Genomic DNA, 16,372 nt, shown 5'->3' with positions numbered 1-16,372 from the left:
TTCTGTCTTTTCAGCTCTTCAGGGCTTCTCCTGAGCCCTCACTACCTGCAGCCTGCCAACACAACTCCTCAGAGCTAACAGCAGCACTTTAGCTGCATCGAACTTCTTCTCCTGCTCCTGATTCTGACTAAAAACTGACTGAACCTTGAACTGCTCTTCACTGACCCTTGAACTGCAAGGCAAGCACTCCAAGAGGGTCCCACCCTTGTTACTAGGCAGGATCAAATGTAACATGTATTGGAATATCCTGTGCCCTGAATGTTACAATCTCCACAGGTGCTAGCTTACCAAACACAATGGGATGAAAACAAAATTGATATCAAGACAACTTAGTGTAGCCAATCAGCAAAACACAGATTGGAAATCAAACCTGGAGTTCCACTGGTTTGGATGTCTCAGTATCTCACTAGATTGTGCACTAATAAAATAAACTATAGGGAGATCCTTTCACATTCAGCTATATCATGTGGTAGTGCCAAAATATGACTGGTATTGTTTGCAGTGCAACACCAAATAGCTCCTTACTGTACACAGTAAATGTGATTATTGAGATTAAGTACTGTGAATGAATGGTGTTTCCCTTTAATCACATTGAAACAGTGATCAGTTTCTAGCTGCGAGTTAATGTGACATTCTTGTCATCCAGGTGGTTGGTGGAAAGATAACAGAAACAGGACGACTCGGGGCCTTCATCACCAAAGTAAAAAAAGGCAGTTTAGCTGATGTTGTTGGCCATTTGAGAGCTGGTAAGTAAACGTTCTGCAATCTACATTCAAGATAAGCACTGTAAAATTAATTATTCTATGCTGTGACATTCTGTATTATTTCTTGACCTCCAGTGAACACATACACTAATCTCAGGGCTTGGAAGTTTTTGGTTGTGTAGAGCACGTACTGGTCAATTCTATAAATAAAGGAAACTTGAAAAGATTTCCTGTTTGTGCTGTTGCAAAACCCTGAATGTGTTTTCAAGAATGTACATTGTTACGGTATCCAGAGGAAATCCTCCCTTCTGATCTGTTTCTTGTTGTCAGAGGATACAAAGTAGTTGAGATTGAGGATTATCATTTGGAGAAAGGAAAGAAAGATTTTCACAACCTCAGGACTTGCAAAAGTGCTTTACAGCCAATTTTAAGTGTGATCACTGTTATAAAGAGGAAGATAGGGACATAGGACTTAGGAGTAAGCTATTTTGCCTTTCAAGCCTGCTCCACCATTCAATAAAATCATGGCTGACCTGGTTGTGGTCTCAACTACACTTTCCTGTCTGTCCCCCATAGCCCTCGACTCCCTTGCCTATCAAAAATCTATGTAATTCAGCCTTGAATGAATTCATTGATCCACCCTCCACTGCTTTCTGGGAAAGAGAACTCCATAGAATAATGACCTCTGAGAGAAACAAATTCTTCTCATTCCCATCTTAAAAGGGTGACATCTTATTTTTAAACTGTGTTCCCACAAAAGGAAACAATCTCCTGGTATCCACCCTGTCAAATCCCCTCAGGATCTTTTGATGTTTCAGCAAGATCACCTCTCATTCTTCCAAACCCCAATGGGCATAGGTCCAATGTATTCAACTTTTCTTCATAAGACAAGCCCCTTCCTTCATCCCCGGTCAAATGAACCATCCCTGAACTGCTTCTCATGCAGTTATATCCCTTTTCGAATAAGGAAGCCAAACTCGACACAGTATTCCAGATGTAGTCTCACCAAGGTCCTATATAGCTGCAATAAATCTTCTCTACTTTTATATTCCATTCCCCTTGAAATAAATACCAACATTTCATTTGCCTTCCTAATCACTTGCTGCACCTGCATACCAACTCTTTGTGATTCACATACCAGGACACCCAGATCCCTCTGTACCACATTGTTCTGCAGTCTCTCTCCATTTAAATAGTATGCTGTTTTCTATTATACCTGCCAAAGTGGGCAAGTTTACATTTACCCACATTAAACTCCACCTGCTAAACTTTTGTCCACTCACTTAACCTGCCTATGTCCCTTTGTGGACTTTTTATCTCCTCTTGACAGCTTACTTTCCTATCTATCTTGGTGTCATCAGCAAATTTAGCTACAATACATTTGCTCCCTTCATCCAAGTCATTGATATAGATAGTAAATAGTTGAGGTCACAGCACTGATCCCTGTGGCACTCCACTATTTACAGCTTGCCAACCCGAAAAACATCAATTTATCCTTACTCTCTGCAATCCTTTATCCAGGCGAATGTGTTATAGCCTACACCATGACTTCTTATTTTATGAGGTAACCTTTGATGTGGCAACTTATCAAATGCCTTTTGGAAATCAAGCTTCCCCTTTATCCACCTTCCTTGTTACTTCCTCAAAGAAATCTAATGGATTAGTTAAACACAACTTCCCTTTCACTAAACCATGTTGACTCTGCTTGATTCCATTATGATTTTCTAAGTTTCCTGCTATAACCTCCTTTATAACAGATTCTAGGAATCTATCTAACATCTATGACAGATGTTAGGCTAACTGGTCTATATTCTCTTGCTTTCTGTCTCTTTCCTTTCTTGAATAAAGGTGTTACATTAGCTATTTTCCAATCCATTTGGACCCTTCCAGAATCTAAGGAATTTTGGAAGATCATAACCAATGCGTCTACTATTTCTATTCCTCTTTAGGTTTGATGAAGAGTCATATGGACTCAAAACGTTAACTCTGTCTTCCTCTCCACAGATGCTGTTAGACCTGCTGAGTTTTTCCAGCAATTTTTGTTTTTGTTTCAGATATCCAGCATCCACAGTATTTTGCTTTTATCCTAGCATCTACTAACTCTCCAGCCACTTCTTTTAAAACCCTAGGATGCAGGTTATCAAGTCCTGGGGACTTTAGGTCTAAAAGTTTTCCCAGCACCTTTTCCCTGGTGATGGTGATTGTTTATGTTCCTCCTCCACTTTCACCTCTTGATTTTTAAGTATCTTTGGGAAGTTTTCTAAGTTTTCTGCAATGAAGACAGACACAAAATACCTGTTCAACGCCTCTGCCATTTCCTTGTTTTCCATTCTCAATTCCCCAGACTCGCCCTCTGGAGGACCAGCAATCATTTTAGTTACTCTTTTCCTATTTAAATACTTAAATAACTCTTACTATCTGATATTATATTTCTAGATAGCTTTCTCTCATACTCTACATTCTCCCCCTTTATTATTTTTTAGTCATTCTTTGCTGGTTCTTAAAAGCTGTCCAATTCTCTGAACTACCAATAATCTTTGCAGATTTGTACAGTGTTTCTTTCAATTTAATACTGTCCTTATCTCCTCATTTAACCATGGACGATGCATCCTTCCCCTAGAGTCTTTCTTTCACTAGGATAAATTTTCGCTGAGAGCTATTAAATATCTCTTTATAAGTTTGCCACTGCATTTCTATTGTCCTACCTTTTAACTGAGTTTGCTAATTCACTTTGGCCAACTCTGCTTTCATAACCTTACATTTACCTTTATTTAAGTTTAGTTGTGAGTGTTAAGTCTTAGACCCACACTTCTCACTGTCAAACTGGATGTGAAATTCTATCATGTTATGATTGCTGTTGCCTAGAGGCTCCTTTACTATAAGGTTATATATTAATCTCGTCTCATTACCAAGTCTAGGATAGCCTGCTTCCTGGTTGGCACTGGAACATACTGCTGTAAGAAATTGTCCTGAAAACACTCTATGAACTCAGTTTTCAGGCTATCTTTGCCAATCTGATTCTCCCAATCTACGTGTAGATTAAGATAATTATTTCTTATACATCCTATTTATTTCTTCCTATATGCTCTGTCCTAAAGTGTAACTACTGTTTGGGTGCCTATAAACTATTCCCACAAGTGACCCAAACTGATTCTACATCTTGTTGGAGAAACTCAGAAGGTCTAATAGCATCTATGGAGAGAAAAACAGAGTTAACATTTTGAGCCCATATTCTTCTTTTAGCTCTGAAGACATTAACTCTTTATGGGGGGATGCAGCGGGTGGGTTTCGTAGCTTGGGGAAGTTAAAGCTAACATAAGGTGGAAAACAATTGCGTTGTTGCCCAGCAAGGGTCCAGAGACAGAGGCCTATAGAGAGACAGGGAGAAACAGAAAGCAGTTTTAGTTCAGTTGATTTGTGGGTGCCCCAGGATGAAGACAGAAAGGTCCCAGAACAAAGAAGAAAGTTCCCAAAACCAGGGAGTGGGCATTCAATAGAGAATTAGACTGTCACCTGAAAAGGAAGAATGTGTATGATTAGGGGGAGAAGGCTGGGAAATGGTATTAGGTTGGTCATTCAGAGAGGAACTGCAGGCACAATGGGCCAAATGGCCTCCTTCTGTGCAGTATCAAATCTGAGATTCTGTAACTCACAAGAACACTGGTCCCAGTTCAGGTGAAGACCATCTCAATGATACAGCCCCCACTTACTCCAGAACTGATGCCAGTGCCCCATGAATCGCAACCTATTTCTCCCACACCAGTCTTTGAAGCACACGTTCATCTCTCTAACCTTACTCACCTTTGAGGTTCTGCTTTTTCGTTTAGCTCCTGGCTGTCCATACTCACTGAGTAGAACCTCTTTCCTTGTCCTATATATGTTGTTGGTACCTACCTGAACCACGACAATTGGATCTCCCTCCCCCCACCCACAATGCAAATTCCTCTCTAGCCCAGAGCAAATGCCCTGAACCCTGGCACTGTGCCAGCAACATAGCTGCCTGGACTTTCGGTCTCAGCTGCAGAGAACTGTGTCTCTCGCCCTGACTATACAATGGTACCATGGTCAGTTTGCTCATCCACCCTGCAGCTCCTGTTTTCATACAGGCTGCAAGAACCTTGGACCTGTTGGACAGTTGCAAAGGCTAAGGTTTCTCCACTTCTGTCTTCTCAATCCTGTTACCTGTCTCACTTGCAGTCACACCCTCCTGTCCCCGATCACAGACCAAATCAGACAACCCTATCCTAAGGGGTGTGACCACCTTCTGGACACTTTCAGGCAACTTTCCCTCTTCCTGATGCATCACAGTGTCTATAGCTTGGCCTCCATCTCAGTGATTCTGAGCTGAAGCTCCTGGAGCTGCAGATACTAACTGCAGGCGTGTTTGTCGTGGATCACACTGGTGTCCGTCCACAATACCCCACATACTGCAGCTTCAACACATCTCCTGCCTTGCCAACCTTATTATGCGTTGACTAGTTTATTTCTCTTAATTCTGTAATTAATAAACCCATTAATAATAATCTTTATTATCACGAGTAAACCTTACAATTATTAATAAATTACGCAAGTTTCAGAAGAGAAGTGAGAAAATTACTAGACAACCAATTACTTACCTGTTTCACTATGACGTCTCACTTTGATTTTCTCAGAACATGGCCAGTCCACTCTGAAGCCACAGACTGGCCCCTAGCTCTTTTAAATGATTTCCCACTCTCTCTCTCTTTCTCTCTCTCTTTTCATACTCTTTTAAATGGTGTCCCACTCTCTCTCTCTTTTCATGCTCTTTTAAATGGTGTCCCTCTCTCTCTCTCTCTCTCTCTTTTCATACTCTTTTAAATGGTCTCCCACACTCTTTCTCTTTTCATGCTCTCTTAAATGATGTCCCACTCTCTCTCTCTTTTCATACTCTTTTAAGTGGCCTCCCACACTCACTCTCTCTCTTTTCATACTCTTTTAAATGGTGTTTCACACTCACTCCCTCTTTTCATACTCTTAAATGATGTCCCACTCTCTGTCTCTGTGCTCTTTTAAATTGTATCAGCTCTCTCTTTCTCTCTCTCCCTTTTCACACTCTATTAATTGGTGTCCTACCCTCTCCCTGTGCCCTTTTACATTGTGTCCCTCTCTCTTTCTCTTCGCGCTCTTTTAAATGGTGTCCCCAGGAAGCCAGAAGAAATGTTTTTATACAGACAGTTATTGGAACATGCACCTTACCACAAGTGACAATTGAAGCAGACTGTAACCTCATGAGATATTTTGAGTGACAGTAAAAGATTGCTTTCATTCGGTTGGGAAATCAGTAACAAACTGCTGTAAACTTAGTCGGCAGTTAGCAGAGCATGTAGAACTTTATCGGTATGCTCTACTATAATTGGAAGAAGAGATTATAACAATAACTTATATTTATTTAGCTCATTAAACCTAAAAAAGTTCCCAAAATGCTTCATTGTGGCATACTTAGACAAAAAGTCATGTAAAGCCAAAGGAGGAGATGTTAGGAATGGTAGCAAAATATTTGATCTGAGGGATGGATTTTCAAGGATGTTTTAATGGAGGAGATAGAAAGGCTGAGGGGTTAAAGAAGAATTCCAGAGGGTGAAGCTTAGATGGCAGAATGCTGAGCTCGAGGTGAGCTATAGGGCATGAGCAGGTTACAGAGAATGAAGAGGGACAAAGCCATGAAAGTATTTAAACAGGGGATGAGACTTTTAAGTTGAAGGTGTTGGGGGTACAGGTGTGAAGGTGTGTGAGAATTGGTGTGATACAGGATACAAGCAAGATTTGGAAGAGCTGAAGCCTATGATGGGGACAGGATTGGAAGCTAGCCAGGAGAACAGTGGAATAGTTGAGTTGGATGAGAGTTCCAGTAGCAGAACAGCTAAGGCAAAGGAGAGGCAGGTGATGTTACAGAATGAGAGTGGGGAAATGAATAACATCATTTTAAATAGAACCAAATAAGTATTTAAATTGGTAACTGAAAGAAATATGGGAGTGTGAAGAGAAGTGGATTGAGAGAGGATTGCTCCAGCTGGACTGGCCAAGCCACAATAAAGCAAATGGGTCTTTGTGTGTGCTTTTTGCATATGATTCCAATGACTGAATAAAATGAAAATTGTGGACGCTAAACACTGAGGAGCATTTTATTAAGGAGGAATAAACATCTATAAAATGTCCCATAATTCATCAACATCTAAAGTTACACTGAAACTGGTGCAGGAAGTAGCCTCTGGAATTACCAGCAGCAATGTTGTATAGCCAAGATCAGTTCGTACTCTCTTAACCTGTGACTCTGCCAAGTTCTACATCTATGATATATTAACTGTGTAGGTTATAAACTCGTTGGACTGAAGTTAATGCCACCGGTGGTGGAACCCAATGACAGTGGCTGGAAAGCCGGGGACAACTCGGGGTCTTGGCCATTTCCAGGAGACCTGACACAAGTCAGTGACTGGCAGTTAGCTTCCTGGCCTTGGGGCTTAAGTCCCTTTAATGGCAGAGATCCTGCCAGCCAATAAGAAGGCCGAGAACTCTTTAATCCCAGCAGCAACACTGGGAGCAGTGGTCACTGCTGGTATTCCAGTGCGGCTGGACTGGTGACCATGGAGGAGGCCCTGGATTCCAGGTAAGAGGGAGGAAGGGAGCCGTTGCTGAGGAGAGTGAGGGGTTTCTCCAAGGGGGCGATCCTTGCCTTTGGCATCTTCCATGGGCCACAGGGAAGCTGATCGGGAGGGTCCCCCCACCCCCCTCCCAAGCCAGCAAGGAGGCCGCTAGCATTTACTGGGTGCTCTACCAATGCAGTGGACAGTGACCATAAAACATAGGAGCAGAAATTAGGCCAATCGGCCCATCGAGTCTGCTCCGCCATTCAATCATGGCTGATAAGTTTCTCAAACCCCATTCTCCCGCCTTCTCCCCGTAACCTTTGATCCCCTTACTAATCAAGAACCTATCCAGCTCAGTCGTAAATACACTCAATGACCTGGACTCCACAGACTTCTGTAGCAATGAATTCCATAGATTCACCACTCTCTGGCTAAAGAAGTTTCTCCTCATCTCTGTTCTAAAAGGTCTTCCCTTTACTCCAAAGCTGTGCCCTCAGGTCCTAGTCTCTCCTACTAATGGAAACATCTTCCCCACGTCCACTCTATCCAGGCCTTTCAGTATTCTGTAAGTTTCAATCAGATTCTTCCTTCATCCTTCTAAACTCCATCGCGTTTAGACCCAGAGTCCTCAAATGTTCCTCATATGTTAAGCCTTTCATTCCTGGGATCATCCTCGTGAACCTCCTCTGTACCCTCTCCAGGGCCACACATCCTTCCACTATGAGCAAACAAGCAGCAAAACATTGCTTGAAACAAACCGTAAAGCACATAACCAGAAACAGACTTACAATTTATAAAATGGCCCCTGTTTCATTATAAAGACATAAGGCACAGGATAATCATTTAGATGAAAGTAGAGCATATGCTTAAATTATTCACACATCTGTATTATAGTGGATAATATAGTAGATACGAGGCCCAAAATTGCTCACAATATTCTAAATGTGATCTGACCAGAGCCTTATAAAGCCTTAGCAGCACATCCCTGCTTTTATATTCTAGTCCTTTTGAAATAAATGCCAACATTGCATTTGCCTTCCTAACTACCGACTCAACCTGCAAGTTAACCTTAAGAGAATCCTGGACTAGGATTCCCAAGTGCCTTTGCACTCCAGATTTCTGAATTCTCTCCCCATTTAGAAAATAGTCCATGCCTCTATTCTTCCTACTAAAGTGCATGACCTCACGCTTGCCCAAGTTGTATTCCATCTGCCACTTCTTTGCCCATTCTCCTAACCTGTCCAAATCCTTCTGCAGCCTCCCCGCCTCCTCAAACTGCCTGTCCCTCCACCTATTTTTGTATCATCTGCAAACTTAGCCAGGATACCCTCAGTTCCTTCATCTAGATCATTAATGTATAAAGTGAAAAATTGTGGTCCCAACACGACCCCTGTGGAACTCCACCGGCCGCCATCCTGAGAAGGACCTCCTTATCCCCACTCTCTGCCTCCTGCCAGAAAGCCAATCTTCTATCCATGCTAGTAGCTTGCCTCTAACGCCATGGGCTCTTATCTTACTGAGCAGCCTCCTGTGCGGCACCTTGTCAAAGGCCTTCTGGAAGTCCAAGTAGATAACATCCAAGTAGATAATGGCTCTCCTTTGTCTAACCTACTCGTTACCTCCTCAAAGAATTCTAACAGATTTGTCAGGCATGACCTCCCTTTGATGAAACCATGCTGACTTTGCCCGATTTTACCATGCACTTCCAAGTATTCTGAAATCTCATCCTTAATAATGGACTCTAAAATCTTACCAACGACCGAGGTCAGGCTAATCGGCCTGTAATTTCCCATCTTTTGCCTCACTTCCTTCTTAAACAGGGGGGTTACATTAGCGATTTTCCAGTCCTCTGGGACCCTCCCTGACTCCAGTGATTCCTGAACGATCACCACTAACGCGTCCACTATCTCTTCAGCTATCTCCTTCAGAACTCTGGGGTGTAATCCATCTGGTCCAGGTGATTTATCCACCTTCAGACCTTTCAGCACCTTCTCCTTGGTAATGGCCACCATACTCACCTCTGCCCCCTGACTCTCTTGAACTTTGGGGATGTCACTCCTGTCTTCTACTGTGAAGACTGACGCAAAGTACCTATTCAGTTCCTCCAACATTTCTTTGTTCCCCACTACTACTTCTCCAGCGTCATTTTCCAGTGGCCGAATGTCCACTTTTGCCTCTCTCTTACCTTTTATATATCTAAAAAAGCTCTTGCAATCTTCTTTTATATTACTGGCTAGTTTACCCTCATATTTAATCTTCTCCCTTCTTATTTATTTTTTAATTGTCCTCTGTTGGTCTTTGTAGGCTTCCCAATCCTCTGGTTTCCCACTGCTCTTCGCCGCATTGTATGCTTTCTCTTTAGCTATTATGCTGTCCCTGACTTCCCTTGTCAGCCATGATTGCCTCGTCCTCCCTTTAGTATGCTTCTTCTTCCTAGGGATGAATTTTTGCTGTGTCTCCCAAATTACTCCCAGAAACTCCTGCCATTACTGTTCCACTGTCTTTCCTGCTAGGCTCATCTCCCAGTCAATTCTGGCCAGCTCCTCCCTCATGCCTCTGTAGTTGCCTTTATTCAAATTGAATTGCCATTACATCTGATTCCAGCTTTTTCCTCTCAAATTGCAGGGTAAATTCTATCATATTATGGACGCTTCCTCCTAAGGGTTCCTTCACCTTAAGCTCCCCTATCAAATCTGCCTCATTACACATCACTAAATTTAGAATTGCCTGTTCCCTAGTGGGCTCCACCACAAGCTGCTCCAAAAAGCCATCTCGTAGACGTTCCACAAATTCCTTTTCTTGGGATCCACTACCAACCTGATTTTCCCAGTCTACCTGCATATTGAAATCCCCCATGATCACTGTAACCTTGCCTTTCTTACACACTTTTTCTACCTCCTGGTGTATCTTGTGCCCCACATCCTGACTACTGCTCGGAAGCCTGTACATAACTCCCGTTATGGTATTTTTACCTTTGCGGTTCCTCAACTCTACCCACACGGATTCTACATCATCTGACCCTATATTATTTCTTGCTATCGATTTAATTTCATTTCTTACTAACAAAGCACCCCCACCCCCTCTGCCAACCTGCCTATCTTTTCGATAGGATGTATATCCTTTGATATTTAGCTCCCAGTCCTGATCCCCTTGCAGCCATGTTTCCGTAATGCTCACCACATCATACCTGTCAATTTCAATCTGCGCCACAAGCTCATTTACCTTATTTTGTATACTGTATGCATTCGGATACAACACCTTCAATCCTGTATTTCTCATCCCCTTTCTCATTGTCATCCCTTTATCTGATGTGCTTGAAGTTAGATTCCTAGCCCTTCCTTTCCAAACACTCTGTCCTATTTTGTGTTCTGGAGACTTTAATAGCCTCTCCTGGGCTCTCCTTTCTTTTCAGTTTTTTCATAATTTTCCATGAAGTTGAATCCACCCACTCTACATGCTAACCTGCTGCTTTGTTTCCCATTAGTCATACTTCTTGGAGTTTTACCCTTCCCCCCTCCCTTCTATTTTAAAGTCCTGTTGACCACCCTACTTACCCTTTTTGCTAGAACATTGGTCCCAGATCGGTTCAGGTGGAGACCGTCCCAACGGTACAGATCCCTCCTGTTCCAGTACTGATGCCTGTGCCCCAGGAAATGGAACCCCTCTTTCCCGCACCACTCCTTTGGCCATGTGTTTTCTTCCCTTATTCTCGCGTGCCTATGCCAATTTGCATGTGGCTCAGGTAGTAATCCGGAGATTATAACCCTTAAGGACCTGTTCTTTAATTTAGTTCCCAGTTCCTGATAATCCCCAAACAGGTCCTCTTTCCTAGTCTTCCCTATGTTATTTGTCTCAATGTGGACCACAACAACTGGATCCTCCCCCTCCCTCTCCAATATCCTTTCAAGCCGGTCAGAGATGTCCCTCACCCTGGCACCGGGCAGGCAACATACTATGCGGGACTCTTGATCCTGCTTACAAAGGAAGCTATCAATTCCCCTAATTATAGAATCCCCTCCAACTACCACTTGTCTTTTTGCTCTCCCCTCTTGAATGGCCTCCTGTGCCACGGTGCCGTGGTCAGCTGGCTCATCCTCCCTACAGCCCTCTTCCTCATTCACACAGGGAGCAAGTACCTCGTACCTGTTGGACAAGGTCAAGAGCTGAGGCTCCTCTGTTCCTGAACACAGGATCCATCTACCTGCCTCACTTGCAGTCATACCCTGCTGACCCTGACCACTGACCAGACTTGAGGTACTTAATCTACCGGGTGTGACTGTCTCCTGATACAAAGCGACCAGGTAACTCTCCCCCTCCCGGATGTGCCACAGCGTCCGGAGCTCAGACTCCAGCTCATCATTTCTGAGCCGGAGTTCCTCCAGCAACCAACACTTGCTGCAGATGTGGTCACTGCGGCTCGAAATGGGATCTGCCAGCTCCCACATCATACAGCTATGGCACATCACCTGCCTAGCCATCTCTACTTATATAACTAATTTATTAATTGGCTTTGCAGTGTTTTTTTTTTCAAATTTGGTGCAGATTTCCTACTAACCAATCAGGTCACAGCTTTCCTGTGACATCACTTTTTCAGTTTTGGCTTCAGTTACTCTGTGCCCTGAGGTCACTGCTCCGGTGCTCCTCCCTGGAGACAAGGTCGCGAATCCCCAAGGTAAGCTAGATTTATATTCACCGCTCCAGTGCTCCTCCTTCAGAGTCTGCTCCCAGGATTACTCACTAATCAGCTGCTTTTTCTTTAAAATCCACTTCCAGAAGAGTGTCCCTCGCTGGTCTGGTGCACTCCTGAAGGCACTGCCTCTTCCTCTTTTTTTTTAGGTTTGAGGAGGACGGAGGGATGGAAACGCTGCAGCAATGAAATGTTTGGGACTATTCTGTTCTTTGACAGTGGGTCCTCCTCGATTCCCTCCTGTGTCATGGTGGCTGCGATGACTTCTCCCAGAATGCTTCAGTCACTTCTCACCAGCGCCCTCTGTTGGATGCTCTTCCTCCTGTTGAGTGCAAGAGTCCTTCTCCTCGGTTCCCTCCTGAGTCGCTGTGGCTGCAATGACTTCTCCCACAATGCTTCAGTCACCTCTCACCAGCACCCTCTGCATAAGGTCCTTAAGTTGCCATCAATTGTCCTCCAGGTGGGAATGGCCACTCTTGAGCTTCCCTGTACCTGACTGTATTATAGGGAGTCGGGAATTATGGGTCCTGCACCTTTCCCTTCCCTGCAACCTCAAAGGCCATCCCAAAGCACTTCACAGGAGCCTTATAAAAGAAAATATGACACCAAACCAGATGAGGAATGGCCAAAAGCTCCATTAAAGAAGTAGGTTTTAAGGAATGTCTTAAAGGAGAAAAGCGAGGTGGTGAGGCGGAGTGGTTTAGGGAAGGAATTCCAGAACTGAATGCACAGCCACCAATGGTGGGGTAATTAAAATTGAAGCTGCATAAGAGGCCAGAATTAGATGAATGCAGAGATCTCAGGTGGACATGGGACTGGAGGGGGAGAGGCCATGGAGGGATTCGAAAACAAAGATGAGAATTTTTAAATTGAAACATTTCTTGACCGAGAACCACTGTAGGTCAGTGAACAGGGGTGATGGGTGAACATGCTTGCATGATTCAGGGCAGGGACAGGAGAGTTTTGGATGTCTTCAAATTCTCGGGGGGTGCAATGTGGGAGGCTGGCCATTAGCACGATGAGATAGTCAAATCCAAAACTGTAGGTTGATGTGCCAAGCAATAATTCTCCAAAGAGTGTTTGCATACTTTCTAGTAACCATAGTGGCACACATCTGGATCTCGGGCTGAACATAGTGTGCTCCTATGGCAGTGTTTTTACATGGTATGGAAATAGAATTTCACTGTTGTCTTTTATCATACACTTGGTCAATTCCAATTATCCAGCTTTCTGCCCCTTGAATTCTGTTTTTCCAATGACAACACAGAAGTCATCACAGTATCTCATGTACTTCCATAGTTCTTGCACACGCACAGTTAGTGTGTATCACAGTTAGTGCATGCTGTAAGGTATCTATTGTAAAATGTATCGATTATTACTAGTGTTCGGTGAGATATGTGAAATATCAGAATGTTATTTTTATTGCAAAGTATTATTCAGTGTGAAAATGTATGAAAGTAAAGTTTTCAGAAAATGTAGAATAATTTTGAAACTTTTATTCCAGGTGATGAAGTTCTTGAATGGAATGGTAAACCATTACCAGGAGCTACAAATGAAGAAGTTTACAATATCATTTTGGAATCAAAGTCAGAACTTCAAGTTGAAATAGTTGTTTCAAGGCCAATTGGGTAAGGTTTGCAATCTTGTCTTGTGGCCCAAGTAAACTTCCTCGGCTTGGAACAGACACTTCTCTCGTTTTAAACGTACCCCACTTGTGTAAAGTGTTTGAGCATCTCTTCTAGATTTGCTAAGTGTTCATCGCCGGTCAGTCCCATTACTAATAAGTCATCCAAGTAAATGATAACATGAGGCAACCCTTGGAATAAGTTTTCCAATATTCTTTGGAAGATAGCAGACATTGAGGAGAATCCAAAGAGTAGATGTGTATATTGATACAATCCTCAGTGTATACTAATGTACTAATTCCCTAGAGTCATTTTCCAATTCTACCTGCTGGTAGGTAAGACTCATGTCTAATTTCGAATATGTAGTGTCCCTTGCCAACTTCGAATACAATTCCTCAATCTTGGGTATCGGGTGTCTATGAAGTTTGGCCAACTTATTGGCAGTTAGCTCATAGTCACCGCATAAACGCACTTTGGTCCAGCTTCAGTACAGGTACGATAGGTGCCGCCCACTCAGAAAATTGCATTTGTTATAGGACACCCAATTTTTCCAGTCTGTTCAGTTTGATTTCAACCTTGACCCATAGAGCATAAGGGACTGGTCTGGTTCTTATAAATCTGGGGGTTGCATTTGGGTCTGCTTGGATTCTGGCCTGTAGCCTTTGAATCCTTCCTAACTCAGCATTGAAAATGGAAGCATACTTTTTAAACAATTCCTGTAAGCCTTTCGTTGTAATTTGAAAAATTTCGGCCCATTTCAATTTCATCTTTTTGAGCCAGTTGTAGCCTATTAAGCTGGGGCCCTGTCCAGCCACCACGATCAAGGGCAACCTTTCAGACTGATCTCCATACGTCACCGAGACTTGACATAACCCTTTCAGTCTTATTTCTTCAACCGTGTATGTTCTCAGTGTCTGATACTTCCAATCTTAAAGGATGGGTTCCTTTATTCAAGTATCTGAATGTCTGTTCTCCAATGACAGACATCGACACTTCAGTATCAACTTCTATCTTAACAGGTTGTTCATTGACTATAATGACTACTTGGATTGGCTCGGTTCTACCCACTTTCAGGTTATATAATGAATGGATGTCTGATTCTATTTCTTCTGGTTCTTCCATGAGACATATTTCATGATTTCTCCCTTTGTCTTTAAAATGTTGTCTCAGCCTATCTCTGCAGACCATAGCGGTGGCACAAAAAGCATTTGATTTGTTTGAATTTTCACTTGCCCACTGGATGCATTTCTCTCATTCATTTTGTGGGTTTTCACTGTGGTATTGCTGTTTTTTACTGATCTGTACATAGGGGCGTTTCCTGCCTCTCTTTGGGGTCCAATGTTTTTGTGCCTTTTGTTGCCGGCCTGTCCTGCCCTACCAGATGGATGGCGCCATTTTGTGCATCTCTTATAGCTTCTGAATTTCTAACATCACTCTCCATGGCTGTGGCTAATTCTAATGCCTCGCTGTAGTCTAGATTAGCTTCGGCTAGCAAACGCCTTTGAATAGTATCGTCTCCAATCCCTCATACCAGTCAGTCTCTCAACATATCACTAATGGACGTTCCGAATTCGCAATGTTTAGTTAATACCTTTAAAACGGCAACAGAGTCAGCTATTGTCTCCCCTGGAAGCCTATTCCTTGAATTGAAGTTGAAGCGCTGTATAGTGACTGAGGCCTTTGGTCTCAAATGGTTTTGTACAATTTTTATTAACTTGTCGAAAGTCTTCAAGTCAGGGGTGTTAGGTGATGTGAGGCTGTGGATCAGCCTGTACATTTTGCTCCAGCATGTGGACAAAAGAATCGCCCTCTTCTTTTACTCCCCCGCAATGTTGTTAACAGTAAAAAGAACGCAAGGCGTTCAACATACTGAGACCAATCATCTGAAATGGAGTCAAATGGATCGACACACCTGAAATGGGACATTGTGAATGACTGCAAAGGGACTGCACTTCCGATGGGCTTCCCAGTTAATGACAAATTCAGGTGTTTTGCTTACCGCAGCTTTCTTGACTGCCCTCGATCGATTCGTCATTTGCCTTCCACAGAGTTGCTCTCTCTCTGGGGTCTCTTATAATTCTCTGTCCATGGCTATTTTTCTGGCATGCACCTCTTTAAATGTAAGACCGCTTTAAGAGCAGTCACCATTTTTCTTTCAACTCCATCTCTGCAGCTGCCAGCTTTTCTGTGCTGTGTTTCACACTCTTCTTGAGTTTTGGCGATATTCCCACGTTCGCAATTCTGCAGGATTATTTTCTTTTCTCTTTTTTTCAAATTGAAAACTGCAGCACTGCTTTCTGCTCTGATTGCCATCTATTTTTCTTCATAAGTAGAGATTCTCTTTGTAATATTTTGCTCATCTGTCTTGTGGATTCTCACTCAGGGGTCTTACAATTTTACTATTTTCAACCTCATCACCAGTTTTATGTCTTGAGTCTGTGAGTTCGCTAGTCAAGTAAATTCGAATGACACGCCTTCATATACACTTATTAGTTGATGCTCGCTATCAATAACGGAGAGAGACTGACATAAGAACAAATAGTGATTGTTTATTGCAACAGAAGGCAGAGCACTAAATCCTTGCGAGCTCCCACAGCCAAGACCAGCTCCAGACTTACAGTGAACCAGAAGCCTAAACTGTCCATGGATTGGTCAGTACTGTCACATGGTTAGTCCAGTGCATTCTCTCAAAGGTACATCGTACTCAACTTTACTATACTCAGTCTGCTTCTCTTCCCTGGTACGAGCCCT

The 16,372-nt window shown here is 43.0% G+C and overlaps 1 protein-coding gene across 1 annotated transcript in view; it reads left to right on the top strand.

Moving 5' to 3' along the window:
• Window positions 1–16,372, top strand: part of rims1b (regulating synaptic membrane exocytosis 1b) — a 688,681-nt gene that overhangs the window by 569,310 nt on the left and 102,999 nt on the right. The window contains exons 9-10 of the mRNA XM_041187360.1: window positions 647–746; window positions 13,501–13,624. Coding sequence (XP_041043294.1) covers window positions 647–746; window positions 13,501–13,624 — 224 coding nt within the window. The remainder of the gene's footprint in view (window positions 1–646; window positions 747–13,500; window positions 13,625–16,372) is intronic.

This window comes from Carcharodon carcharias, chromosome 5, assembly GCF_017639515.1.
Source record: "Carcharodon carcharias isolate sCarCar2 chromosome 5, sCarCar2.pri, whole genome shotgun sequence".
NCBI lineage: Eukaryota > Metazoa > Chordata > Chondrichthyes > Lamniformes > Lamnidae > Carcharodon > Carcharodon carcharias.
This window is presented reverse-complemented; position numbering and strand designations above follow the sequence as displayed.